Source organism: Podarcis bocagei, assembly GCF_964188305.1.
Source record: "Podarcis bocagei genome assembly, chromosome: 11".
Taxonomy (NCBI): Eukaryota; Metazoa; Chordata; class Lepidosauria; order Squamata; family Lacertidae; genus Podarcis; species Podarcis bocagei.
Window position 1 is genome coordinate 1,857,158 of NC_138136.1, and position 27,510 is coordinate 1,884,667.

Consider the following 27,510-nt stretch of genomic DNA (forward strand, 5'->3'; position numbering starts at 1 on the left):
ATCTCATACTGTTGTGGGAAAGACTGATTCCCATGCTGTCCTTGGGTACATTCACAGAGCTGATGTTTTTTGCTGCTGAGCTTTTTCCAGCAGTGCCCCGCAGTTGTTGCTTCCATGTGCCTATGGGGGTGGAAGCGCAAACTGCACCTGTGCTCCCCGATGGAGCACAGGAGGGGAGCTGGGCAAGTCTGGTCTAGTACTGTGCTTTGGTCATTTCTAGTAGCAGATGGCAGCATATTGATGGTAGTAGAATCTCCCCAATGTCACATGCACCAACCTATAATTAAGAATGAGCCTTAATTCACCTTTCTTTATGAATAGCCTTATAAAAACTCATCAATTTAGAGCCAAACAAGAAATTAGCTTCCTATCTGTGCCTTTAAGTGCAGAATTCATTTGTTTTTAACACAACACAACCAGTCAATGGCGCCCTATCAGATGTCAAGGAAATAAACAACTACCTGACTTTTAGAAGACATATGAAGGCAGCCCTGTTTAGGGAAGTTTTTAATGTTTGATGGTTTATTCTGTTTTAATATTCTGTTGGGAGCCGCCCAGAGTGGGGGCACCGGACTCAGCGATGGGGGGGGGCTGTGCGAGGCTCCCAGCCCCCCCACCAGATGACCTCAGCTGCACCAGGACAGGGATCGCCCCAGCGGTGGCTCAGCGAGGCTTGGAGGAAGTCCAGCGGATAGCGCAGTGGAGCCGCCCCCCGACCGAGCACCCACCAGCCTCCTCCATCGCCACCGTGGCTGCCATAAATTAGGAGAGCTAGGCAGGGACGGGGAGAGCTAGGCAGGCTGCATGGAAGTGTGCAAGCCAGTTCAAACCTGGCCCCCACCCGACCTGTCTGGAGACCGGCGCGGAGGTGGTGGGCAGGGACCCACCAAAACATTTACTATGACCATTTATTTATTTATTGTTTTAAAAAATTCTAATCTTTATCCCTTGATGTTTTTTTCTTTGGTTTTTTTTTTGGGGGGGTCCTTTTATTCTTATTTTATCTAGATTTTATTCTTCTTCTTTGGTTCCTTTTCCTTAATTTTTCAAAACAATTCAAAAATATTTTTAATACATTTTTCTTTCTTCTTCTTAAATTTTATTTGCCCCTCATATTTCTTACCTCCATTTTTTCTAACTCTTAAGAACCAAAATGGCGGCGCCCAGAAGGGAGCCTTGACCCAACATAGGCCACTTCCTGGGATCACCACTTCTGCCCCTCCCCCTGCCCTCCCATTACTATCATCATCTTTTCTTAAAAAAACAAAACAAAATGAATTAAATGACACTTACTTCCATTCCCAGCAGTTTCAGGGCTTTGGGCTGTAGGCAGAAGAAGAAATGACAATGTTTCAAATATATAGAGGTGTGTGTGTGTCTGTGTGTGTGTGTGTGCGTGTAGCAATCCTATACACACATACCTGATAGTAAGTCCAACTTAATCCAACAGGGCTTACTTCTGAGTAGACAGGAATAAGATTGCATTGCAAAGCACAGAGACTGCAGAACCACTGCCCCCCCCCAACTCACCAATCAATCATGCTCAGTTCTGATTTTGGAGCCCCCCCCAGTCCATATATTAGGAAAGCCCCTAGATCTAGATGCTGTAGTTTATGTTGAACTGCACCAAGAGCGCATATTCAACTCTCCTGCTTCATGGGGTCTATAGGAGAGTCTCTCCTTCCATGTGTCCATATTTATGTTATTTTCAGAAAAACGTTCACAAAAAACCAAGAGATGGCTAAATAGAGAATATCATTTCTGTTAACTGCAGAAGCATAGAACATTTGCTACTCGTGCATGTTTGGGAATTTGATTTGATTACTTGACTACAACTTTACTGGAACCTATTTTAATAAAGATCATCTATCTTACATGTGGGATCTTTTTCAGAATATGGCCTTCTACACAAGGATCTGATGACCTCTACAATGCATGCGAAGAACTCACTATTTCTAAAATGCTGAACACCCCCCCCCCCCGTTAGCTGTTCTGAGCATCTTCTTTTGGAAAGTGGAAGTGAATTACAAATATTTGTGCAAATAGAATAAATTCTCAGAGTAAAGAATGGCAAATGAAGAAGTCACCCTTAACTTTGATGCCCGCTGCTGGCTGGGCTGCCACCGGCATCTTTGAAAGCAGTTTGGAAAACAATGTGTGTCCTGGGGAAGTGGCTCCCAGGATCTCAGGACTTCTGTATGGGAGTGTGGTTGGAAAAAGGCCCCCAGCCCCAGCCATGCTCTAAGTCAGGCACGAGGAGCCTCAGCCCTGGGAACCAGTGTGGCCCTCCAAGGCCACTAGCGAGGGGTGTGGCAGGACGGCAAATGTCTCTCCCCAGGCCATACAACCTCCTGAGTCACAACCCTTCCCAGCTGTACTTTGTATCCCTTGAATGTTTCGGTCTGAACCTGAACTCTGACCATACTTCTTGCTTGCCTGGAAGGAGGACAGAGACGTGTGAGTGTGTGAGTGCGCAGAAACTGGTTTCCTGTGCAAAGCTGTCATTCATGTTCCTTCCCTGCCCACTTTTGCTTCTGGCCCTTCTGCCCTGGAAGGTTGCTCTGGAAGAGAAGGTGGCCCTTTGGCTGAAAAAGCTTCCCCACCGCTGCCCCTTCCCAGTGGCGTAGCGTGGGTTGTCAGCACCCGGGGCAAGGCAAGTAATTTGCGCCCCCTAACCCGTGGATTTGCGCCCCCTAACCCTAACCCCCAGATGTTGCGCCCGGTGCGGCCGGCCCCCCCTGCACCCCCACGCTACGCCACTGCCCCTTCCCCACTTTCCTTTCAGCAGGCGTGAGTAACTCATTGCTCACTGCAACCCCTTAGGAAAGAAGCAAGCACAAAAACCCTCAATAATAACAGTCCTTACTCTCTTGGGGCCAAATAAGTTGTGATAGAGGGTTCGGAAGCGTTTCCGAGTATAATTGCAGCGGTAAGCTCCTCCCATGAGGTACTCAATCACCAGGCCAATGTCAATCAGACTGATCCTGTAATCTGGAGGAAGATTTCCCTATTGTTTCCATAAAAACACACACAACACAAAGGGGGAGGGGGGGAGAGATAAAGTTGGTTATTATGTTTACCACACAGATTTCTCTGTAACTATGAGAGGTTTTTAAAAATGAAATAAAATGTTAAGAAAACATAAGAATGTATTATTATGCTGGTTAATTAATTCACCTTAAAATAGATCCAACCGAAACCTGGATATTCACGCTTGGAAAGAAGACATAAATTAAATAAGAAGTTGCATTAAAACATAGCAGTAACAGAAGATAATAAGTTTCAGAACAAAGGATTCAGGCTCTTCTGAGAAGGAAAACAGGAAACATCACTGCAGAACAAAAAAAAAAGCGCATGAGGGCAAAGCATTGACTAGAGCAGTGTTCCCCAACCTTGGGCCTCCAGCTGTTTTTGGACTACAACTCCCATAATCCCTAGCTAGCAAGACCAGTGGTCAGGGATGATGGGAACTGTAGTCCAAAAACAGCTGGAGGCCCAAGGTTGGGGAACACTGGACTAGAGGACTTGCTGGACTCTAGCTATGGCCTGTTCATCGCCTGCTGAAGGTGTGCGTACTTTGGCAACCGCCTTGGGGCAGTGTGTGTGTCAGGCTCTGTCCAACTGTTTTCTGCAGACTTAATCATGGAACCAGAAGAATGCTGTAGCACACATTCCCACTCAACCCTTTAAACTTTAAACACACACTTCTAACTCTTTTCCCGCATATGTTCCAGACTGCTCAATTCCCTCCAATTGTTCTTAAATATAACCTCCACCTTTATTTCCTGGGGAAAGTTGCTTTCATTCACATTACTAGCAAACAAGAGGAATCATGTTTGTGCTTTTCAAAAGGTGTCAACTGTATACAGGATTTTAAAATATCATACCTTTCAGTTGAACTTTGGGCTGTTCTTCTTGCCTCTGCAAGCATATGCCCCTCAAGGCACAGTCTGAAAACTAGCAGGCGCCGAATGGGCCTGGATCTCTTTTGATGTTGTAATTTGATTTTTCAGAAACAAACACTTATGTAATTATTTCCCAAATATGATTCTCATGTGAGAGTTTCCAATATCCTCAATTTTAAGTAATAATTGCTTTAAATCTTGTCCAAAAATGGGTTAGCCTGCAATATTTCACTCTATTGGCCAACAATGAATTTACATCTGAGATCTTGCTCCACTGACTCTGAACTCTCCCGATATCAAACTGTAAATGTTTCTATTTTATCATTGCAAAGTTTAGAACTATGTAAATGAATGTTTGTGTCCCCTGCAGTATTTGTCCTTTTCAGTAAATAATTTGACAGTGCTGTGGCATCAATGCAGAGCGCTGCACGTGTTTCACAAAATGCCACTTTGGGACTATTTTCTTCACTCAGGCATTCCAGTAAATGTCTAGGATTTCCATGATGAAGTACAGTAAGGCAATTCCCAGTTCTCAATGCGTATTTGGTATCAGGTGCAGATACCAGAAGTTTCTTGCAAGCATGAAGAGACTGCACATGTGAAAAAATCTAGCAGGCGCCTCCAATTCAGATACCAGGAAAAGGTGACCAGCTCCTAGTATTGGGCCTAAGCTCTAGATTCCAACTATCATAAAGCAAATGTTACTTCTGTGCTTTCTTCATAGCTACTTGCCCCACGGATACTGTAATCAGCTACCCATAGACAGATACAAAATGTTAAGTGAACATCAGTCCTCAGCCTAACTTCTTTTCAGACTAGAGGGCATGCAAGGCTTGAACAACCAACAAAGGTCTCTTCCTTCTGGCATTTGACATATGATACTGTGATCTTGTCAGGCATGCGTAGATTTGATCATATTTGGACTGCGATTGTAAGAAGGATTGTTCAGCTTTATAAATATTTTTCAAACAAATAAACGAGCACACTAAAAAAGAATTTTACAACACTGTTTTATTTTGTTGGTCTTTCTTATCTAGAAACAATTTACTCTGGAATAGTTTACATCTTCTAAATAAACTTTTTAGGAGTAAAATTATGCGAATCCAGAAACTGTCACCAGCACCACAGACACTAATTCTTTTAATATATACATAACACCAAAAATCCTCCAGCATTTCTCTGATGGAAACAGGGACATTCTACATCAGGAAGTTTCACTCACGTTTGATCTCCTGCACACATAGATGTCACAGACACATTGACATCAGCCACCTTGAGCTAATTACAACCTCTCCGCCTCACAGTAAAGAAAATAGGTGCGAGGGAAGGGATTGTGTACAGCACAAGAGAAAGAGAAGTTGCTGAATTACAACTCATTACCAAACTAAAAACTATGGAGAGACCTGGTCTGAATAGAGATCATAGAATCATAGAATCATAGAGTTGGAAGAGACCACAAGGGCCATCGAGTCCAACCCCCTGCCAAGCAGGAAAAAGATATTGGATTCATGCCCCGTTATACATGCTAAAGCTAATTTTGGTCATCTATCCCTTTAGAAATCCCTTGCCCTTCTCTGTGGAACCAACTACCATTACAGTCATCAACAGTTATAACGTTGAAGAGACCAGTCTTTACAATGTTTCTTGGGAGTAAGCACTATTGAATATAGTGGGACTTACTTCTGAGTAGACTTGTAAAGCCTTGCAGTGTAAATTTCCATTTACAATAAAGGAATAAACACTCCACGTGTTTCCCAAGAAATGACCGGCTGCTGAAGCATTGCAATTAAATAATTTAAAGTGGATTGGGGACTTTCCCCTTCAAAATTATTGGAAGGGTTTTGTATGCCAGCTTCACTGTTTCCTCATTTGGTGCAGGGATTCTATTTTCAGGATAAACAGGACTCCGTTTTTGCACCTACACCCACACCACTTTTAATTGTTCTCTGAGACATGGAGGGGATCAAATCAGAAGCTGGGACGGCTTCTATAATTCTGGGACTGTCCCTGGGAAATCGGGTCACTTGGAGGGTATGAACTCACAGACATCACCTTCTAAACTGTGTCCATGAAAAACTAAGAAACTGGAAATGTTTATTATACGAACATTAGAGGGCACTATTTACCCACCATAATCCCAACTCTTTCCCCTTTTGTTCCTTTGAGTGATCATTAAACATCAGTGTGGCAAGTATAGTCATTTCCCAGCTTAATAAGTAGAGGCTACTGATATTCCCATATGAGAGAGATTGCCTTTATTAAGGACGCTGAGGGGGTCTAAAGGGTAAACAGCTCTTCTTTCCCACAAACTAATTGAAACATCATCCAACATTCAAGAGATCCCGCTGGAATCCAAAGCCTCTCTGGGACCACTCACTCATGAAGCTTAGTGGGTTTTGTTTAAGTATCAACCATTGGCACAGGTAGCCTTTCCTTGTCCTCCCCACACAGAAATATCCTCTGAAGTATCTTTTTCATTTAGTTGTCTGAATGTTGTGCCTTCTCAGGATGGTATTGTGAAGCTGTGCAATAAATTAAAATTATTGCAAAAGGGCAACATGCTACCCAAGAATTGCACTGGTTTGTTGTGGAGCCCTGCCTCACTTGGTCTCCCTTTCCTTACTACAGTGTAATAAGGAGCTTCACAGAAATCCTAAACTATCCTCAAGCTTTTTGAAGCTTGCATACTGTCACTTACAGCCTTACATTTCTCATATTTGGCTATTTACCGGTAATTTGCAAATACTGCAGAATGCCACAAATATGAACACATTTAAATTACTCATCAGACTTAATATTTAAACTTAATGTACAGTGAAATCAGGCAGACACAGAGAATTAATGCCTTTGCACACATAATACTTCAACATGTCACAATTTAAATTTGATACCTTAGATCCCGAAAGATTATGGTTTAGCTACCGGGCTTTAAAATGCATCAGAATCAGAATACCTGCTTCAGCAGAGTCATCTGTCTCAGTCATGCACTGTGAACCATTTGACTGTCAAAATAATATTACTTTCCATTAAAAGGCTATTTTCTAGAATGACATTCCATTTAAATTGATGTCAGGCTCTCTGATAGATTGACTGAGGAGGAGCGAATGTCATCGCTCATGTGTGGGAGTGCTGTAAGTCACCCAATATATTGTAACACATTTCTTTCTTACAATTTACATAAAATAAAAAGGGCAACTCCTAATGTGCTAAGATTTCTTGTTAAAGCTGTTTCTGGGATATTGCTCTTGGTTTCTGCAGTGCTAGCAATGGATCCAAACTACAAGAAAGAAGATTCCACCTAAACATTAGGAAGAACTTCCTGACAGGAAGAGCTGTTCGACAGTGGAATTTGCTGCCAAGGAGTGTGGTGGAGTCTCCTGCTTTGGAGGTCTTTAAGCAGAGGCTTGACAACCATATGTCAGGAGTGCTCTGATGGTGTTTCCTGCTTGGCAGGGGGTTGGACTCGATGGCCCTTGTGGTCTCTTCCAACTCTATGATTCTATGATTCTATTCTATGATTCTATGATTCTAGTTCACTAATTCCAGTCAGAGTTTACTCAGCTGCTTGGACATTAAAAAACTATGTTTCAGAAGAGTTTCCAACCCCTAGCATAATGTATTTCTGAAAGCTCCTTTAGTTTATGAAAACATTTCTGGGAGGGAAAAGGACATACAGGAGTTAGAATTATTTATTGTGAAAAGGGGGCTTGGCATTTTAAAAAGTGTTCTTGAAAGGGGCTGGGGACACAGGATAAAGGTGCTTCCAAAACAAGTAAACAGCATAAAAATGATCACACACTTGAGTACAAATAGTGTGCTACTTGCTTGCAACTCACAGAGAAAGAACAGAGAAGCAGAAAAGTTTAAATAATTATTTCTGGCTTCCATTTAGGTACTACTGTACATCCAAGGGATTTATGCTTGAGAACAACGGAAATGATGTAAATGATATTTCAGAATTTTTCAAATGATATTCCAAGGCTCCTTAATTTCAATTACTTCATAAATGACAGTGTAAAGGCAATTATCAATGGAGCAGAACCCATTCACACCATCTTCAAACATCTCCAGGCATTTTTTTTCAAACTTCTGAAACTCTTTTGTTCCCAAATTCCTTTTATTTCTCTGCTTTCTAGGGAATCACTTAACTGTTACTGCTAAAACGCAGCACATTTTGAATCTATATTTCACTCACTCTCTTGAACCCACGGATGTACCTTCTGATGCAGAAGTGCAAATGTCCAGAGCTGGTCTTGGGTGCCTGCTATAAAGGAGTCTGGCCAGGAGTGTTGGAAGCATCTAGGTACTAGATACCCCACTGCTTTTACAGTTTTTATGCAAAGTCATTGCCCTCCCACTACTGCACACCATCATAGATTGCCATCAATTTATGCCATCTTTAGAGAAGAGAAATAGGTGCCAGTTTTCATTTCATTCTTTGTATCATTGTATCATACAGAGAAACTTTTATCTACCCAATTTTGATACAATGCTCCCTGCTTAATAGTTTTTGTAAAGTGGATTTTTTAAAGCCACTAGTTGCTCTATATTCCCTTCTGCCACAAGCTTAAGTACGGATACTGGGTTAAAACTGCACTATTCATTTTTTAAAATGGAGATGAGAGATTTTATAGCACATAGCACATAATGAAATTGAAAATGTTGCAGTGATTCAAGATCCAGAACAAAAATTATATACTTTGCAATGTCCAGCACTGGCCCGCAACATGGAAAATCAGCATCCAAAATAGTGGTGGATATAAAAAATACAGCTAACAGCATAAATCCACATGGCATGAAAAACACCTGCAATTCCGCTAGCGAAAGCACTATCTCAAAGCATCTAAAGTCACTGAAAGAGCAGCCCAGTTAACTGCATTGTACACAGAAGGCTGAGAATCAGTACAGACACAGACTGCACAACTGAAACGGCAGAAGACAGGAGAAGGCTCTCACTGAAAGCTCATGCAAAACAGGGGCTGTCTCTAAGGACAAGATAGAAGCAGCCACAGCATTACCTTCAAGCTACTGTCCACCCGTTGGACTCTTACCTTTTTGACATCTCTGACAAGATGATACAAAGTGTTGGATGGTCCATGTCTCTGAAAATGAAGGGCAACAGAGGACCAAATACTTTAACCCATCATAAAGAAGTAATTTGAAACAAAATACAGATGGCACAGATGTTTGGTATGGTTTCCTAAACCATCAACAGCATGGCAATTTTTATAGTGTTCATCTTTTACAAATATCTGACCCTTGAATGGGCAAATGTACTGGCCAGATGGCACTTATATACGCACTGTAGGTATTCATCAGAGAGAGGTACAAGTTCATAGGCTTTTATCTGCCATTACATTATACCACCTTTATTCTGGATTAATATAAATACTGTTCTGAACACAAATGTCACGATCAAAATGAAGATTTGTCAAAGGGAGGAGGGATGCTTTCTGCATAAAGATATCCCCAAAGCACTGCATGAAATGATTATTTTTAGCTACCTGTCACCAAACAAAATGAAAAGAAGTAAATGAACCCACATTACTATTCGGTGCCAACAATAAACTTGGAATTGGAAATAAACACCTTCAGTTTGGAAAAATCTGATTGATGTGGCTTGGGGAAAAGAGTCTGGTGGGCCAAAGTAGCCCCAGGGATGGAGGTTCTGTACACCAGGTTGTGGAAGTTGAAGCAAACAAGCAAAACCAACAGACAGACAGAAAATTTGGTTTAGTTTGGCCCTACCGTATTGTACAATTCCTCTAGTCTGGAGATGGTGAGAAAACGGTGCATGCTTACTCCATTCTCTATGAGCAATTTTACAAAATCTACTCTGTCCAATACGAGGGCATCCAACATGGCTTGCTCAAGGGATCCCACCTAAAAAAGGAAATAAGCCAGTCAGACTGTCTTCATGGTCAGTTTGATATAGACATCAAGGCGAATGCCCAGCTTTGGTACAGAGAGGAAATATGGTCAGTTTCACACCTCTTCTGGCATCTTAAAGGCAGATTCCAGCAAAACATTCCAAGTTTATGTAATGACTTTTCAACACAATCCTGGGACATTCTGAGAAAATAAAATTACAGATGCCACAAAGAAAGAAGATGAATGGGAATAATAATATGAATTTTTAAAAAATGGATGAAAGACAAATCAATGTGATTTATATGAATACGTAACAAAAACAAGCAAGCTTACTAATGATGAAGATGATGATGATGGAATGATCTGTAGCCTTAAGCAAAACACACATGGTAGATTTCAATTTGTGCTGAGTGGGGAAGGAGTTCCCCCTCACACCAGGAGACTTCCCCCTCTCTTCTCTCCTGCGCCTCCCATCCCTCTTCTGTGGTTTACTCCAAACCTCCAGAGCAGATTTAGGGCATGGACGGGTTGTGGGCATGGGAGAGAAGGGGGAGAAATACCCACTGCCCCAGGGGACCTCAATTTGTCCACACAACAAGTGAGTTGCATCCTGCCCAAAGGTTCACAATTAGGCAGAGAGCAGGAGTAAAAAGGCACTTGGCAGACTCAATATTCATTTCCAACTTTGCTAATCTAAAGGCTGCCATGTTTCTCTTTTCTTTGGCTGTCTGCCTAGCCAGAAGGGTTTGGAGACAGATCTGGGCTTTTTGTTTCCAAAAATGGGGGTCAATTACTGCTTCTTTTTCTCAGAATCTTAGGCGTGATCTGAGACCGGCAGCACCTTGCAGAAACAATCCCAACCCATCCACAATCTCCATCCTGAGACTGATGGCCGGTAGTCCGAGGAGCCGTTGCGCTCACCTGTTGTGAGCACTTGCACACCTGTTGTCTGGGTTGCTGCAGCTTACTCTGAGGTGGAGGGGGAGGCAGAGGAGAGCTTGGCACAATGCACATGCACTGAGACAGCTCTCCCTGTGTCTTTGCACCACCCTGACCTGGAAAACAGCAGTGATGATGTGAATTCAGGTGAGGGATGCCTTCCTGCCCACTGCTACTGCTTATGGAATGAATGAATGAATGAATGAATGAATGAATGATTTATTATTTATACCCCGCCCATCCAGCAGGGCTTCCCCAGCCACTCTGGGCAGCTCACAACAGAATATTAAAAACAGAATAAAACATCACACATTAAAAACTTCCCTAAACAAGGCTGCCTTCAGATGTCTTGCAAAAGTCAGACAGTTGTTAATTTTATTGACATCTGATGGGAGGGCGTTCCACACGCCAGGTGCTGCTACCGAGAAGGCCCTCTGCCTGGTTCCCTGTAACTTGGCTTCTTGCAGTGAGGGAACTGCCAGAAGGCCCTCGGAGCTGGACCTCAGTGTCCGGGCTGAATGATGGGGGAGGAGATGCTCCTTCAGGTATACAGACATTCTGGCTACAACTTCTAGTCAACATTTTGTTTTTTGTTGCTTGCTTTTGCTGTTTCCACCTCCTTCTTACTCTGGGTAACATCCAGCCTGTCAAAGAGTTCTTACTTGACATTTTGTGACATTTTAGATGGTCCTAATAAAGGTACTGCCCAACTGCACATTTTGGAACAAATAAATTCCTTACCTGTCATGCTAAAGACTACAGAAACCACTAGATGGCAACATTTTCTTTAAGAAGAAAATCCCTTTTAAAAATGATTCTCCCTGCCCATATTAAACTGAAAATTATGATATTAGAGGTGTATATATACTGTACCGGCCACTGTTGCCCATAAATAAAAATCTGGCTGCGAGCGATGTCTACTCTGTTCCAGGCTAATGCTAGGCTCAGTTGATCTGGAGCAGAGGCATTTGCTCCTATACAAAAAGATAGAGGGGGGGGGAGCGTACGTTATTAAATACATTGTCATGGGACGTGAGCAGAAGACAGAAACACAGTCCAGGTGAGAGTCCAGGGTGGGCTTTTGCATGATCTACTATGTAATAATAATAATATAAAAAGAAACTTAACTATTCCTACTCTCTAAACTAGCTAAAGTTTGTAATGATACATTTTACCAGCTAAAGTTTGTAATGATACATTTCATTGGAACAAGTTAGGTGCTATTAACCTCTACACCAGTGTTTCCCAACCACTGTTCCGCGGTACACTAGTGCCTGGTGTGCCGCGAGATGTTGCCTGGAGGGAGGCGGGCGAGTCGGGCGGCGAGAGGCGGGGTGGCGGCGGCGAGGAGAGGCCGCCCAGCGCGGGGCTCTCGCCGTCTGCCTGCCTGGCTGCCTGCAAGCTCGGCGGGCAGTACCTCCGTCCGCAGCGCCTGCCTCGCGGCTCTCATTCCCTGCCCCTGCCAAAGCTCACCCAGCCAAGCCGCGCTCTCCTTCCTGCCTCCTCCCCCCCCCACCCTCAAAGCTTGGAGGTTCCCCAGCAAGGGGGAGGGGAAAAAATTGAAACTTACACTTTCGTGCGTCCCTCCCGGCGTGACGCTGCGCGCTGACGTCACGGGGCTGTAATGGTGGTGTGCCTCGAGATTCTTTTCATCAAACAAGTGTGCCTTTGCCCAAAAAAGGTTGGGAAACACTGCTCTACACACTCTGTGTAGAGTGCAAGCCAGAAGCCCATGAACTCCTGATTCAGGACTGCCATCTCCACAGGGACATAACTGTTTTTCCAGTGGATTTTTTTGAAATCAACCCTCAAATACAGCTGAAGGCAGCATATTCAATCTTGCAAAAGTGAAAGCGTGTCTGTATTTTGAAATTGTTAAATTTTGCAAGTAGGGTGCCAAAGTGTCAAAATGACTAGGTGGAAAATAATCATACCATGCACAAAATTTCCTTATTGTGGCCAGATTATTCTGTCACCAGACATCATATAGGCACTGTCTAATTAAATTGCTTTACTGAAGCTCAGTGTTAATAACTGTTGTGGTGATAAACCAGAAAAGTAAAGCTTTTGGTTGACAATTTTAGTCCAAGCGCTCTCATGACAATCTTATGGTAATAAGGGTAATAGACTGGTGGGGTTTAAATTCAGCCAAAGCCAATAATTAAATATCCTACGCCAAATCTGTAATTCAACAGAGGGGAGGTTAGCCTCTAAGCTCAATGAAGCATTTGGAACACAGGATGGAACAGAAAAAAGTTGCCATAGGAACTTAGATTGAACAGCTTCAGTAGATCCAAGGTCCAAATCTGAGTCCCACATAATAACTGTGCTAGGGGATTAGCTTTAAACACTTCAAGGACTGATGGTATGTGATTGCTACCTTTTGTATGGAAAAAGTGTCAGAATTTTGGCACTTTGTGAAGCTTTTTGCTTTGCATATTTCTGATGTGATCCTCATGGCCCTGTTGACTAGAAAATAAGGCCATGGTATTTAAAGACTTTAACTTGTTCCATCAACTGATTTAACTGATATACCATCTATGGGCCCTATAGTTTCTTGAAAACACAATGGATTTCGATTTCTTATAATTCACTGCCAGCTGCTCCCTTTGGCAGAATCCTGCGAATGCCCTCATCAGTCTTTTTAGGCCACTTTTGTTTGAGATAGAAGTACCGCATCATCTGCGTATAATAATATAGAGATGGTGGTTTTTGTGGCCAGTTTAGGGGTATGATACTTTGGAGATGTTAAACACTGGACAATATCATTTATATATAAATTAAACACTGTGGGAGCTAGGATACAACCTTGCTTAACTCCCTTTGTGGCTGGAACAGATCCTGTGAACTGCCCATTTGTAGAGTAATGCACTTTCAGCACAATGTTTTTATATAGACATTTCATAGAATCATAGAGTTGGAAGAGACCACAAGGGCCATCGAGTCCAACCCCCTGCCAAGCAGGAAACACCATCAGAGCACTCCTGACATATGGTTGTCAAGCCTCTGCTTAAAGACCTCCAAAAAAGGAGACTCCACCACACTCCTTGGCAGCAAATTCCACTGTCAAACAGCTCTTACTGTCAGGAAGTTTTTTCTAATGTTTAGGTGGAATCTTCTTTCTTGTAGCTTGGATCCATTGCTCCGTGTCCGCTTCTCTGGAGCAGCAGAAAACAACCTTTCTCCCTCCTCTATATGACATCGTTTTATATATTTGAACATGGCTATCATATCACCCCTTAACCTCCTCTTCTCCAGGCTAAACATGCCCAGCTCCCTTAGCCGTTCCTCATAAGTCATCGTTTCCAGGCCTTTGACCATTTTGGTTGCCCTCCTCTGGACACGTTCCAGTTTGTCAGTGTCCTCCTTGAATTGTGGTGCCCAGAACTGGACACAGTACTCCAGGTGAGGTCTGACCAGAGCAGAATACAGTGACACTATTACTTCCCTTGATCTAGATGCTATATTCCTATTGATGCAGCTCAGAATTGCATTGGCTTTTTTAGCTGCCGCGTCACACTGTTGGCTCATGTCAAGTTTGTGGTCAACCAAGACTCCTAGATCCTTTTCACATGTACTGCTCTCAAGCCAGGTGTCCCCCATCTTGTATTTGTGCCTCTCATTTTTTTTTGCCCAAGTGCAATACTTTACATTTCTCCCTGTTAAAGTTCATCTTGTTTGTTTTGGCCCAGTTCTCTAATCTGTCAAGGTCGTTTTGAAGTGTGATCCTGTCCTCTGGGGTGTTAGCCACCCCTCCCATTTTGGTGTCATCTGCAAATTTGATCAGGATGCCCTTGAGTCCATCATCCAAGTCGTTGATAAAGATGTTGAATAAGACCGGGCCCAAGACAGAACCCTGTGGCACCCCACTAGTCACTCTTCTCCAGGATGAAGAGGAACCATTGATGAGCACCCTTTGGGTTTGAGTCAAGAACAACAATCTTTTAACTACACTTGAAGAGTTCAACTTATCCCACAGTTCTACTCAAGAGATTGAATTGAATGCAGCTTTCAGATCAATGAAAGTTGCATATAGCACACCACCTGGTTTCTTAACATACTTATCTATAAAATGGGCTAGTACAAAGCAATGGTCTACAGTGGATCTGCCTTGTCTAAACCCTGCTTACTCTTCGGCAAGAATAGCTTCATCAGTTATCCAATCAACTAACTTCTTGTAAGGATGCTTTGCATATAATTTGCTAATTACAGGTAGCAAACTAATTGGTCTATCACTAACCGGATTGGATGCAAGGCCCCTTTTGAAGAAAGGGATGACTACCACTGTGGTCCAAACTTCAGGAAACAACCCCAGCAGGTTGACCTCATCATCCTGCCCATGATGGAGTGAATGATAATATTGCATCCATTCATTGGGTCCAATAGTACACACTGGAACATTACAAGCCTTCTCTAGCAGGCCTGATATTGTACGCCAGAAGAGGCAGATGAGAGGCCTTTATTGAGACAGGCCAAGCATGCTTTTCTGCTTTCTGTCCCGCCCCCCCCCCCATCTTAGCAGAAGTTTATACTTCTGTCTGAGGGAAACATATTCATTAATGAAGAGGGGTAAATTAGAGTTCATATATTTACAGTAAACTCTCTTCTGCTGGCTTTTAGCCTGCTTGCACTCTTTGTTGAACCAGCTGGAAGATCCCATTGATCTTATTGAGCCACTGTTCTTGATCTCAGTTCTCAAGTGGTCTTGCAACCTGTCAGTCAAGATCTTAAATAAATTCATAACCTCAGCAGCAAAGGTAGCTGAGATGATAGCAGTATGAATAGTCCTTAAATCATCTGCATGAAGAAGGTGAGTCAGTGCTAGACTGAGTACTGGCATCCACTTAATTCTATTGCCTGCAGTCACGCTGAAGTTTGCATTAGAGATAAATTGAGTTTTTGGGGAAGAATTATTAAATACTGGGCCTACTAGTACCATTGTTAGAGGAAGATGATCGCTTTCAATATTATGGCCCACCTCAAACTCCCTAGCAAACTTATATGCAAATCGCAAGATGGCATTATAATCTATCACACTGCCTCCATGCTTTGTAAAGTGGGTATATTCCCTGGGCTGATCGCCCTCTGTCATCCCGTTTAATATTAGCAAGCCCCTCCCGCCTTACAACTTGGGCTAAACAAAGCCCTGAATAATTACATTTCTGATCTTTAGACTGACAGGAGGTACCTCTGACTAAGTAAATATCTGGTTCCAGACTCTAATTATAATGGCTGTACAAATTTACATTATTGGCTCCCATATGTGCATTAAAATCCCCTGCAGTGATAAACACTGCAGTAGGATATAGGGATTCCAGGGATTCGGGTAACTCTAGTTCTGTCTGGATAATATTTACAGTAGATTTTTTTTTTTTTTTTACAAGGTGGCATGTAGATATTTTCAAAACTATAACCAAGACAGCAGTTGCAAACGGATTGCATGGAATCATGGCTGTTGCAGTTGCATTCAACTTTGTGAAGATGAAACCTGCTAGACCCCCACTGGCCCCACAGCCTTTTGTTGAGGGAGTGGCTGTCAATGAGTGATATTTGTATCTGTTAAGCATTACAGAGCAGACATCCCCAAGCTTTGGCCCTCCAGAAGCTTTGGACTACAGTTCCCATCATCCCTGACCATTGGTCCTGTTAGCTAGGGATCATGGGAGTTGTAGGCCAAAACATCTGGAGGGCTGCAGGTTGGGGATGCCTGTTATAGAGTCATTGTGCCATGTTTCTTGTAGCAGAATAATATCAAGTTGATCAAAATAGTTCATCAGCTGTTTATTATTCTGCTTTGAATGCCAACCAGCTATGTTCCATGACATCAGTTTTATTTTTTATTTTTTTAAACATTTTTTATTGCATTTTTCCAGATAAAGATACACAGTCAGATATACAAAGACATAAGAACAACAAGAAAAGAAATAGAGAAAAATGAATCATTTCAAAACTTTTTTCAGTCTTCTACCGGACTTCCCCACGTCTCCCTCACTGTGCATTCTTAACAATAAAAGTATCAGCAAATTATAACCTTGTTTCATGCGTTTCTTTTGTACTTTCAGCTAATTGCTTTTTAAGTTTAAATTACTTAATTAATTTACTCCAAAAACCAATATAATGTTGTTTTAAACATTTAAACATTAGACCTTTCATTAATATTGCTTAGTTTCATATATCATCCACTCTCATTGCAAGAGCTAACCTTTCCAAATCATGCGAATTCTTATGATTCATATAACTTATAAAATTTTTGCAGATAGTCCTTAAATTTTTTCCAGTCCTCCTCCATTGCTTCTTCTCCCAAATCTCGGATCCTGGCAGTCATCTCGGCCAATTCCATGTAGTCCATCAATTGCGTTTGCCACTCTTCCAGTGTGGGTAAATCTTGAGTCTTCCAATATTTTGCAGTAAGAATTCTTGCTGCTGTAGTTGCATACATAAAAAACGTTCTGTCCTTCTTTAACACCTTTTGGCCGACAATGCCCAGGAGAAAGGCCTCTGGTTTCTTAGGGAAGGTGTACTTAAACACCTTTTTTCATAGAATCATAGAATAGAATCATAGAATCATAGAGTTGGAAGAGACCACAAGGGCCATCGAGTCCAACCCCCTGCCAAGCAGGAAACACCATCAGAGCACTCCTGACATATGGTTGTCAAGCCTCTGCTTAAAGACCTCCAAAGTAGGAGACTCCACCACACTCCTTGGCAGCAAATTCCACTGTCGAACAGCTCTTACTGTCAGGAAGTTCTTCCTAATGTTTAGGTGGAATCTTCTTTCTTGTAGTTTGGATCCATTGCTCCGTGTCCGCTTCTCTGGAGCAGCAGAAAACAACCTTTCTCCCTCCTCTATGTGACATCCTTTTATATATTTGAACATGGCTATCATATCACCCCTTAACCTCCTCTTCTCCAGGCTAAACATGCCCAGCTCCCTTAGCCGTTCCTCATAAGGCATCGTTTCCAGGCCTTTGACCATTTTGGTTGCCCTCCTCTGGACACGTTCCAGTTTGTCAGTGTCCTTCTTGAATTGTGGTGCCCAGAACTGGACACAGTACTCCAGGTGTGGTCTGACCAGAGCAGAATACAGTGGCACTATTACTTCCCTTGATCTAGATGCTATACTCCTATTGATGCAGCCCAGAATTGCATTGGCTTTTTTAGCTGCCGCGTCACACTGTTGGCTCATGTCAAGTTTGTGGTCAACCAAGACTCCTAGATCCTTTTCACATGTACTGCTCTCAAGCCAGGTGTCACCCATCTTGTATTTGTGCCTCTCATTTTTTTTGCCCAAGTGCAATACTTTACATTTCTCCCTGTTAAAATTCATCTTGTTTGTTTTGGCCCAGTTCTCTAATCTGTCAAGGTCGTTTTGAAGTGTGATCCTGTCCTCTGGGGTGTTAGCCACCCCTCCCAGTTTGGTGTCATCTGCAAATTTGATCAGGATGCCCTTGAGTCCATCATCCAAGTCGTTGATAAAGATGTTAAATAAGACCGGGCCCAAGACAGAACCCTGTGGCACCCCACTAGTCACTCTTCTCCAGGATGAAGAGGAACCATTGATGAGCACCCTTTGGGTTCGGTCAGTCAGCCAGTTACAAATCCACTGAGTGGTAGCAGAGTCAAGACCGCATTTTACCAGCTTCTTTACAAGAATATCATGGGGCACCTTGTCAAATGCCTTACTGAAATCAAGGTAGGCTATATCCACTGAGTTCCCTTCATCTACCAGGCTTGTAATTCTGTCAAAAAATGAGATCAGGTTAGTCTGACATGACTTATTTTTCAGAAATCCATGCTGACTATTGGTGATCACAGCATTCCTTTCTAGGTGCTCACAGACTGTTTGCTTAATGATCTGCTCCAGAATCTTCCCTGCTATTGATGTCAGACTGACTGGGCGGTAATTATTTGGGTCCTCTCTTTTCCCCTTTTTGAAAATAGGGACAACATTTGCCCTCCTCCAGTCTGCCGGGACTTCGCCTGTTCTCCAGGATTTCTCGAAGATGACTGCCAGTGGTTCTGAGATCACATCTGCCAGTTCTTTTAATACTCTTGGATGCAGTTCATCTGGCCCTGGAGACTTGAATACATCTAAACTAGCCAAATATTCTTGTACTGTCTCCTTAGTTATTCTGGGCTGTGTTTCCTTTGCTGAATCATTTGCTCCAAATTCTTCAGGTCGGGCATTGTTTTCTTTATCGGAGAAGACTGAGGCAAAGAAGGCATTGAAGAGTTCAGCCCTTTCTGTGTCCCCTGTTTGCATTTCACCATCTTCTCCTCTGAGTGACCCCACTGTTTCTTTGTTCTTCCTTTTGCTACGAACATACCCATAAAAGCCTTTTTTGTTGCTTTTAACCTCTCTAGCGAGCCTGAGTTCATTCTGTGCTTTAGCTTTTCTGACTTTGTGTCTACACGTGCTGGCTATTTGTTTGAATTCCTCTTTGGTGGTTTCCCCCCTTTTCCATTTTTTGTACACATCCTTTTTTAATCTTAATTCAGTTAAAAGTTCTTTAGATAGCCACCCTGGCTTCTTTAGGCACCTTCCATGTTTCCGTCTCATTGGTATTGCCTGACGTTGTGCTTTTACTATCTCCCTCTTAACAAACTCCCAGCCATCATGAACTCCCTTTCCTTTTAGTATTACTGTCCATGGGATCTCACCCAGCACTTCCCTAAGTTTTATGAAGTCGGCTTTCTTAAAGTCAAGAAATTGAGTCCTAGTATGCTTGGCTGCTCCTTTCCGCTGTATAGTAAACTTCAGAAGAGCATGATCACTCGCGCCTAATGATCCTTCCACTTCTACCCCACTAACCAGGTCATCAACATTGGTTAGGACCAGATCTAAAATGGCTGTTCCTCTTGTTGCTTCTCCCACTTTCTGGACAATGAAGTTGTCTGCAAGGCCAGTGAGGAATCTGTTTGACCTTATGCTCTTGGCTGAGTTTGACGTCCAACAAATATCCGCGTAATTGAAGTCCCCCATTACTACTATCTCCCTTCCTTTTGCATGCTTGGCCATCTGTTCCAGGAAGGCATCATCTATGTCCTCCGTTTGGCTTGGGGATCTATAGTAAACTCCCACAATGAGGTCTCTGTTATTCTTCTCTCCCTTAATTTTGACCCAAATGCTCTCACATTGGCTTTGAGGTTCTAAATCTTGGATCTCTTCACAGGTATACACATCCCTGACATATAACGCCACTCCTCCTCCTTTCTTGTCTGGTCTGTTTCTCTGAAATAGATTGTATCCCCCCATTATTACATTCCAATCGTGGGACTTATCCCACCAGGTTTCAGTGATGCCTATTATGTCATATTTAGTTTGCTGTACCAAGAGCTCAAGCTCATCTTGTTTATTTCCCATGCTTTGCGCATTAGTGTACAGACATTGAAGTCCATTAATCATTCCCCCGTGTCTCTTATTTAAGGATTTTTTCCTCCCACCACTAGGTCCGCGTGCTGTTTGCTCCATTTGGTCTATGACATTTGGATGATCATCTTCATTAATTGATAGACTCCTACCTTCAGGAGCATTGTCTCCCTCCCCCACATTAGTCAGTTTAAAGCCCTCCTGATGAGGTTTCTGAGATTTTTGGCAAAAACATTCCTCCCAACCGTTGTGAGGTGCAGCCCATCACTTGCCAGAAGTCCATCTTCAAGAAACTGCAGTCCGTGATCTAAGAATCCAAACCGTTCCTGTTTACACCATTTGCGAAGCCAGCTGTTCACTTCCACTATTTTCCCCTCTCTCCCTGGGCCACGTCGTTCAACTGGGAGGACAGACGAGATGACAATTTGTGCATTTAGTTGCTTCAATTTCCTGCCGAGAGCCTCGTAGTCTCTTTTGATCTTCTGGAGGCTATTGCTTGCAGTGTCATTGGTTCCCACATGAACCAAGAGGAAGGGGTATTTGTCAGTGGGTTTTATGATTCCTTGCAGTCGTTCAGTTACATCTTGGATCTTAGCCCCGGGGAGACAGCACACTTCCCGAGACATCTTGTCAGGCCCACAGATCACTGCTTCTGTTCCCCTCAGTAGGGAATCCCCTATCACCACTACACGCCTCCTCTTGGGTTTGGTCGGGGTTCTTCCGTGAGCTGTCCGTTCCAAGGTCGCCTGCACATTCCCTGAGGACTGACTTTGCTGCTCGTCTTCATATACCTGATCGACTGTAATGAGGGAGAGATCCTCAAATGGAGTCTGCTCTTCGTCTTCCATGCTAGGGGAGAGGACCTCAAAGCGATTGTGTATTTCTAAACAATCAGAGTGAACCCTGGGCCTCCTACTTCTTTGAGTCACGTTTCTCCATATATCTGGCTCCTGTGTTGATGAACTAGCCTCCTTCTCAGGGGAGTCCCCTGTCTCCTCCTTGGTGGGGACGGTGTGCTCTGTTGCTTCCAAGAAGAGCTCCAGCTCTCTAATTCTTTGGAGCGTAGCTACACGTTCCTCCAGTTGCTGGACTTTGTCTTTTAAAAGGGCAATCAACATGCAATTGCTGCAGGTGAAGCTGCCTGCAACCTTTGGCAAGATGGCAAACATTGCGCAGGAATCGCAGGCGACTGCAGCTGTTCCCTCCCCTTCCATCTTGAGATCGTGTTGTTGGGGGTGGCTACAGAGGTCCTCCATCATAAAAAGCTTGAAGACAGGACAAATAACTTCGCCCACAAAAAAAAAACCTAGGTCTCCCCCAACAAACGTTTGAGACTAGCTCCCCTAAATCTAAAAGATGGATATAACTGCGCGCGCCACTAGGCGCGCGCCGCTGCCCTACAAACTCTGATAAGCTCCTCCCACAGCTAATCCCCTGCCTCAACAGAAACCCTGCCCCCTCTGACCTTTACACAGGGAAAACAGCTAATCAGCCACAAGAAACACACACACACAAGAAAACCCTTTTTGCTCCTTCTTCAACTGCTGCCCTACAAACTTTTTTAACTCATTGTAAATCATTTCCCAGAAGGCCTTCACTTTTGGACAAGTCCACCAAAGGTGAAAGAATGTCCCTTCAGCCTCCTTACATTTCCAACATTTATTATCAGACAAATGATATATCTTGGCCAGCTTGACTGGGGTCATGTACCACCTATATATCATTTTCATAATATTTTCTTTCAAGGCATTACATGCCGTAAATTTCATACCGGTGGTCCATAACCTTTCCCAGTCTTCGAACATAACGTTGTACCCAATGTCTTGAGCCCATTTTATCATGGCTGATTTAACTGTCTCGTCCTGAGTGTTCCATTTAAGCAGCAAGTTATACATTCTTGATAATAACTTAGTCTTTGGTTCTAACAGTTCTGTCTCTAGTTTCGATTTTTCCACCTGGAATCCTGTTTTTTTATCCAACTTAAACACCTCTTGAATTTGAGCATAATGAAACCAATCTTGCACCTTATTCTTTAGTTTTTCGTAGCTCTGTAACCTCCAATTATCTCCAATTTTTTCTACTATTTCCCCATATTTCAGCCAACCGGCCTCCATATTGGGGTTTTTTCGAGCCTTAGCCTCCACTGGTGATAGCCACCTCAGGGTCTTACTTTCTAGTAAGTCTTTATATTTTGTCCAGACCATAAATATTGCTTTTCTGACAATATGGTTTTTAAACATTTTGTGAGTCTTTACCTTGTCGTACCACAGATATGCATGCCATCCTAACGAATTGTTAAACCCTTCCAGATCTAGGACATCCGTGTTCTCTAAAAGCAACCAATCTTTCATCCAGCAGAAGGCTGCAGCTTCATAATATAGCCTTAAGTCTGGCAGGGCAAACCCCCCTCTTTCTTTTGCATCAGTTAATATTTTAAACTTTATTCGGGGCTTTTTGCCCTGCCAAACAAACTTCGAAATATCCTTCTGCCACTTTCCAAAACAGTCCACTCTGTCCACGATCTGTAGGGTTTGAAACAAAAACAACATCTTTGGCAAAACATTCATTTTTATAGCTGCTATTCGGCCCAACAAGGAAAGTTTCAGTCTTGACCAAGTTTCTAAGTCTTTTTTAACCTCTGACCAACATTTTTCATAGTTATCTTTAAATAAGTTCAAATTTTTGGAAGACAAGTTGACCCCCAGGTATTTCACTTTTTTAACCACATTTAACTCTGTTTCCTTCTGAAACCCATCTGTTTCTAAGGGAGTCAAGTTTTTCCCCAAAACTTTGGTTTTTTGTTTATTCAACTTAAAACCCGCCACCCGACCAAAGTCATGAATCAATTCTAGAACTCTTTTTGTACTAGATTCTGGCTCCTGTAATGTTAGAACCAAGTCATCTGCAAAAGCTTTCAGTTTATATTGTTTCGCTCCGACCCGTACTCCCTGGACCAGCCGGTCCTCCCTAATCATATTCAAAAGCACCTCCAGGACTGAGATAAATAGTAAAGGGGAGAGAGGGCACCCCTGTCGTGTTCCTTTTTCAATTTTAAACTCTTCTGTCACCACATTGTTCACTATCAACTTAGCTTTTTGTTCTGAATAAATTGCTTCTAAACCATTTTCAAACCCCCGTCCCACTCCCATCCCTTCCAGATTTTTCTTCATGAACTTCCAGGAAATATTGTCAAAGGCCTTCTCCGCATCAATAAAAATTAACACTGCTTTAGTGTTAATATTAGTTTGCAACAGTTCCAAAATATCAATAATGTTCCTGGTATTGTCAAACAAATGTCTACCTGGGAGAAAGCCTGCCTGGTCCTTGTGAATTACTTCATTTAATACCTTTTAAAGTCTATTTGCCAAGATGTCCGCAAAAATTTTGTAATCCACATTTAGGAGTGAGATGGGACGGTAGTTCTTAAGCTGGGTCTTTTCAGTTTCCGATTTGGGTATCAATGTAATGAAAGCTTCTTTCCACGTTTCCGGTGCCCTCCCTCCCTCCATAATCTGATTGCAAACCTCCATTAATGGTTGTATCAAGTAGTCTTTCAATATCTTATAATACTTGGAGGTAAGTCCGTCTGGGCCTGGAGATTTGCCTAATTGCATATTCTGAATGGCGCCCTCGATTTCCTGTTGTGTTATTCTGTAGTTCAAGATTGATCTCTTCTCCTGAGATAACTTTGGTAAGCCATTGACTTTCAAAAATTGATTCATCTCTAGTACTTCCTCGGGCCCTTGCTTATACAGTTTTTTAAAATATTTCTGGAAACACTTTCTAATTTCGTCTGGTTTCTGAATATTTCTCCCTTCAACCTCCAAGTTAGTAACAAAGTTCAATTTTTGTCTCTTTTTCAACTGCCATGCTAGCAGTTTCCCACATTTATTTGCCGATTCAAATGATCTTTGTTTCATTTGTTTAATTTTCCATTCCACTTCTTGATTTATCAATTTCGTATATTGTGTTTGATGAAATTTGATTTCTCTTAAAATCTCTTTTGATTTTGGTTTTAATCTCAATTTTTTCTCTCCATCTCTTATCTTCTCTAATATCTTGTCCTTTTTTCCATTCCAGAGTTTTTTCTTGATCGTATTCTGTTGTATCAGAAACCCTCTCATTACAGCTTTACTTGCGTCCCAGATTGTTCTTTTTTCCACCAAGGTGTTCAAGTTAATTTCAAAGTAGTCCTTTAAGGTTTTTTGGGCCTTCTTTACAATCTCTTGATCTCTTAATAGGGTGTCATTCATTTTGTATACGTAGGTTGACATCACATATGTTCCTGCTCTGGTACTCTCAACCATAAAAGGGATTTCCTTCCTGCACTCCTGACCATAAAAGGATATTCCTGTTCCTACTCCTATCTTGGAGCAAGAGGTCACTACTTCCGAGAACATGCTCTGGCGTTAGTCCCAGACTTGGGTCTCTGCGTCATTTGTGGTCAGGACATAAGATATGTCTGTGTCTGTTCTACTGGTAAAGTCAAGGCCAGTCTTGCCGTCAAACTGATAAGGGAGAGAGCTGTGTTCTTGTTTTGCATTTGCTCAACGGCTAAAGTTTATGCATTTTAGCTAAGGAGAAATGGGGATTTTGGTGCAGTTTAAAAACTGCCTGCACAGTCAGTTTTGGGATTTGGGAAACCCATTCCTTCACTATGATGCTATCATTTTTATTGTTTTGATTTGTGGTAAACACCACCTTGGTTCTTTTATACTGCATATTTTATATGCAATATAAATTATATTCAAAAGAAACAAAACACAAATAACTAAATATTATGTAAAATAAAAGTGCCATCAGCAGGTTTCAATCAGAAACTGTTTGTTGAAGCAAGAAGGAACTGTTAAAGAGGTGGTCAAGAAATTTCACAAGTGCTACTAGGGCATAGATCTCCTAGGTATTACTCAAATTTATGATTTGATGATTAGAGCAGATATAACAGAATTTCACAGATATGAGCTCTACATTTCCCCCCTCTTCATATTTAAATTAGTCAATCATCTGGAAATTATGTTGGGCAGGAAGCTCTTTGATTCTCTGTTTTACATTCCCTTTAGATTTCAAGAGGAACGAAACCTTATCAAGGAAAAAAAAATGCTCTAAAAACATCACATGGTTTCCGTGTTGTTGCTAGGATACCCCCTTCATTTGTCTATCTGTGCTAGAAAGCTGCTTTTTCTACCCTGTGCCTCTGGGGTGGATTTACATCATACTACTGTTACAACAGAGCAAATCACAATCTTTGCTGCTTCTGCTTCTGCGTCTGCTGCGTGTTTCTATTAAGCATCAGGCACTATGGATGCATTTTAATCTAATCTCTGGTTTATTCCACAGTATTCATTTTTGTTTGTTTTTTAAATAGCATATCCAATTTGATTGAAGGCATACAATGGCGGGGAAATCCCTCTCCTGCAAAAGCAAGGAATAAAAAGTAGTTCTGTCCAGCTATGTAGGGTCCAAAGTAGTTTTGTTTAGGATATAAGGTAAGAAGCATAATTGCAATCCTGATTCTTTGGCAAATGCTTTCTGCCTTTTTATCAAAGACTCAACAATACAACACTATGCACAGTATCCACTTGTAAAGAAGGGAAGCTAATACTCAAGACTCCTCCACATTCATCTCCACCTGAGCCATCAGCCTATTTTACTGGTTAGGATCTTCCAGATCGACCTCCCCTTGCTCTGGCTTCTGTGCCATGATGTGGGGGGTGGGAAGAGGGACAGGCTGCCGTGCTGTGCTGTTCTGGTTTTTACAGAATGTAAAAATGCCCACCTCTCAGTTCCACATACTATGCTATGCTAATGTCTTGCACTTTAGATTCAAAAGCAATCATACAACCATTTCATGGTTGACACTCCTTGCCCCTTGCACAAAGAGGATGGGAGCAAATGCAGGATGGAAGCCTTATGAGCATCATTCATGGCACAATTACAAGCGAGGAGGAATGCAGAGGATGCACCCGGCGCAGGTAAGCTTAGCAATATGCTCCAGTGAGCACAACAGCGGATTCGACTGCAGCAACGGAAAAACACAGGCATCACCCAGCGTGCTGCTCTCCAGATATTAACAGGACAGACGCTGTAAGGATTTGGGCAGCCTTGCAAATCATGCTGGGGGAAAAGACTGGGGGAATAATAATAAAGTAAGTGAGATAGCTCACTTGGTAGAGCATGAGACTGTTGGTCTCAGGGTTGTGAGTTCGAGCCCCACGTTGGGTAAAAGATTCTTGCATTGCAGGGAGTTGGACTAGATGGCCCTTGTGGTCCCTTCCAACTCTACACTTCTATGATTCTATGAACCCTCTACTAGGATGGTAGCCCTTCTTATAACTCAGCAGGGATGAGGAGCCTCCCAGACCCGAACGTGACAAGAGGACCACTGGGTCTCAAAATCATAAATGGAGGACCACTGGGTCTCAAAACACACATTGAAGGGAGTTCTGTAGGATTATTATTATTATTATTAACAAAAAGTTTCTTAGTGGGCTGTGAGTTCATGAAGAGAATGGATGAAGAGAGAGAAAAAGGCCCTTCTGGTCATTTTTAGCTAAAGACTAGTTTTTTGTAAAGCACTCTGAGGTTTGTTTGTTTGTTTTTTCAATCAAGCAATGTATAAAGTTTATGAAATAAAAATAAAATAGTAGAATTGGATCCCCCCCCCCCGACAAATAAAACCTGGGGGAATTGTCTACTAGGTGAAAAAATAGCTTGGGAGAGTGATTTTTTGTTGAAAATGGTCAGCAAATAATGACTCAGCAACTCACTCACTCTCTCCTCTCCTCCAAACTCACAGCCTTTGGCTTAAAAATACGCCCAGAAACAGAAACAACACAGTAGTCTGTATATGTGTAGAGTGAAAGATATTGCATATCACATTGCTTTAATCTGTCATGTCAAATAAATAATTATTACCTATTGTAATAAAAGACAACCAAAAGGTGCACAAACTCTCTTGTTGATTCTGTTTCTGTTTTGGGAAACTAAGACCACCATCCCACGCAGCTAGATAAGTAGTTGGTCCCCTATGCTGTGAGTGCTGTTTTCCACATACTGATGGGTCCCTTGAAACTGCAGAAGGGACTACAGAGTTTCACTTACTACCTCTTGCCCAACAGAGCATATGTTTTGCAGTAATAACATCACTAAAATGCAGTTTGAGTAAATATTATACAATGGTTCAGAAGCAAGCATTCAGGAAGTACCAGATTGGCAGCATCAGTCTGTCAGTGGGTCTGACTCACATTCTGGATCTCTTGAACAGCTAGCTCTGGATTTATGTGACTTTGAATCTGGTACTGCCTTTGTGTTTGCTTTGGAGCCAGATAATATTTGGCTGCATATTGGCCACATTGTTATCCACCAGGAGAGATGCTTTGCATAAAAGAACTTCCTGATTCACAATAATATCAATCATATGCTCTC

The 27,510-nt window shown here is 42.3% G+C and overlaps 1 protein-coding gene across 8 annotated transcripts in view; it reads right to left on the reverse strand.

Annotated features, from left to right (window-relative positions):
* TRPM3 (transient receptor potential cation channel subfamily M member 3) overlaps nt 1-27,510 on the reverse strand; it is a gene marked incomplete at its 5' end in the record, with an annotated part of 449,010 nt that overhangs the window by 49,541 nt on the left and 371,959 nt on the right. For 6 of the 8 annotated variants that reach the window (XM_081213521.1, XM_081213522.1, XM_081213517.1 and 3 more), the window contains 6 exons: nt 1,294-1,323; nt 2,867-3,007; nt 3,178-3,213; nt 8,957-9,007; nt 9,654-9,788; nt 11,589-11,689. In XM_081213521.1, the coding sequence (XP_081069647.1) occupies nt 1,294-1,323; nt 2,867-3,007; nt 3,178-3,213; nt 8,957-9,007; nt 9,654-9,788; nt 11,589-11,689 (494 nt within the window). The remainder of the gene's footprint in view (nt 1-1,293; nt 1,324-2,866; nt 3,008-3,177; nt 3,214-8,956; nt 9,008-9,653; nt 9,789-11,588; nt 11,690-27,510) is intronic. The other 2 variants (XM_081213519.1, XM_081213524.1) reach the window with 1 other exon arrangement.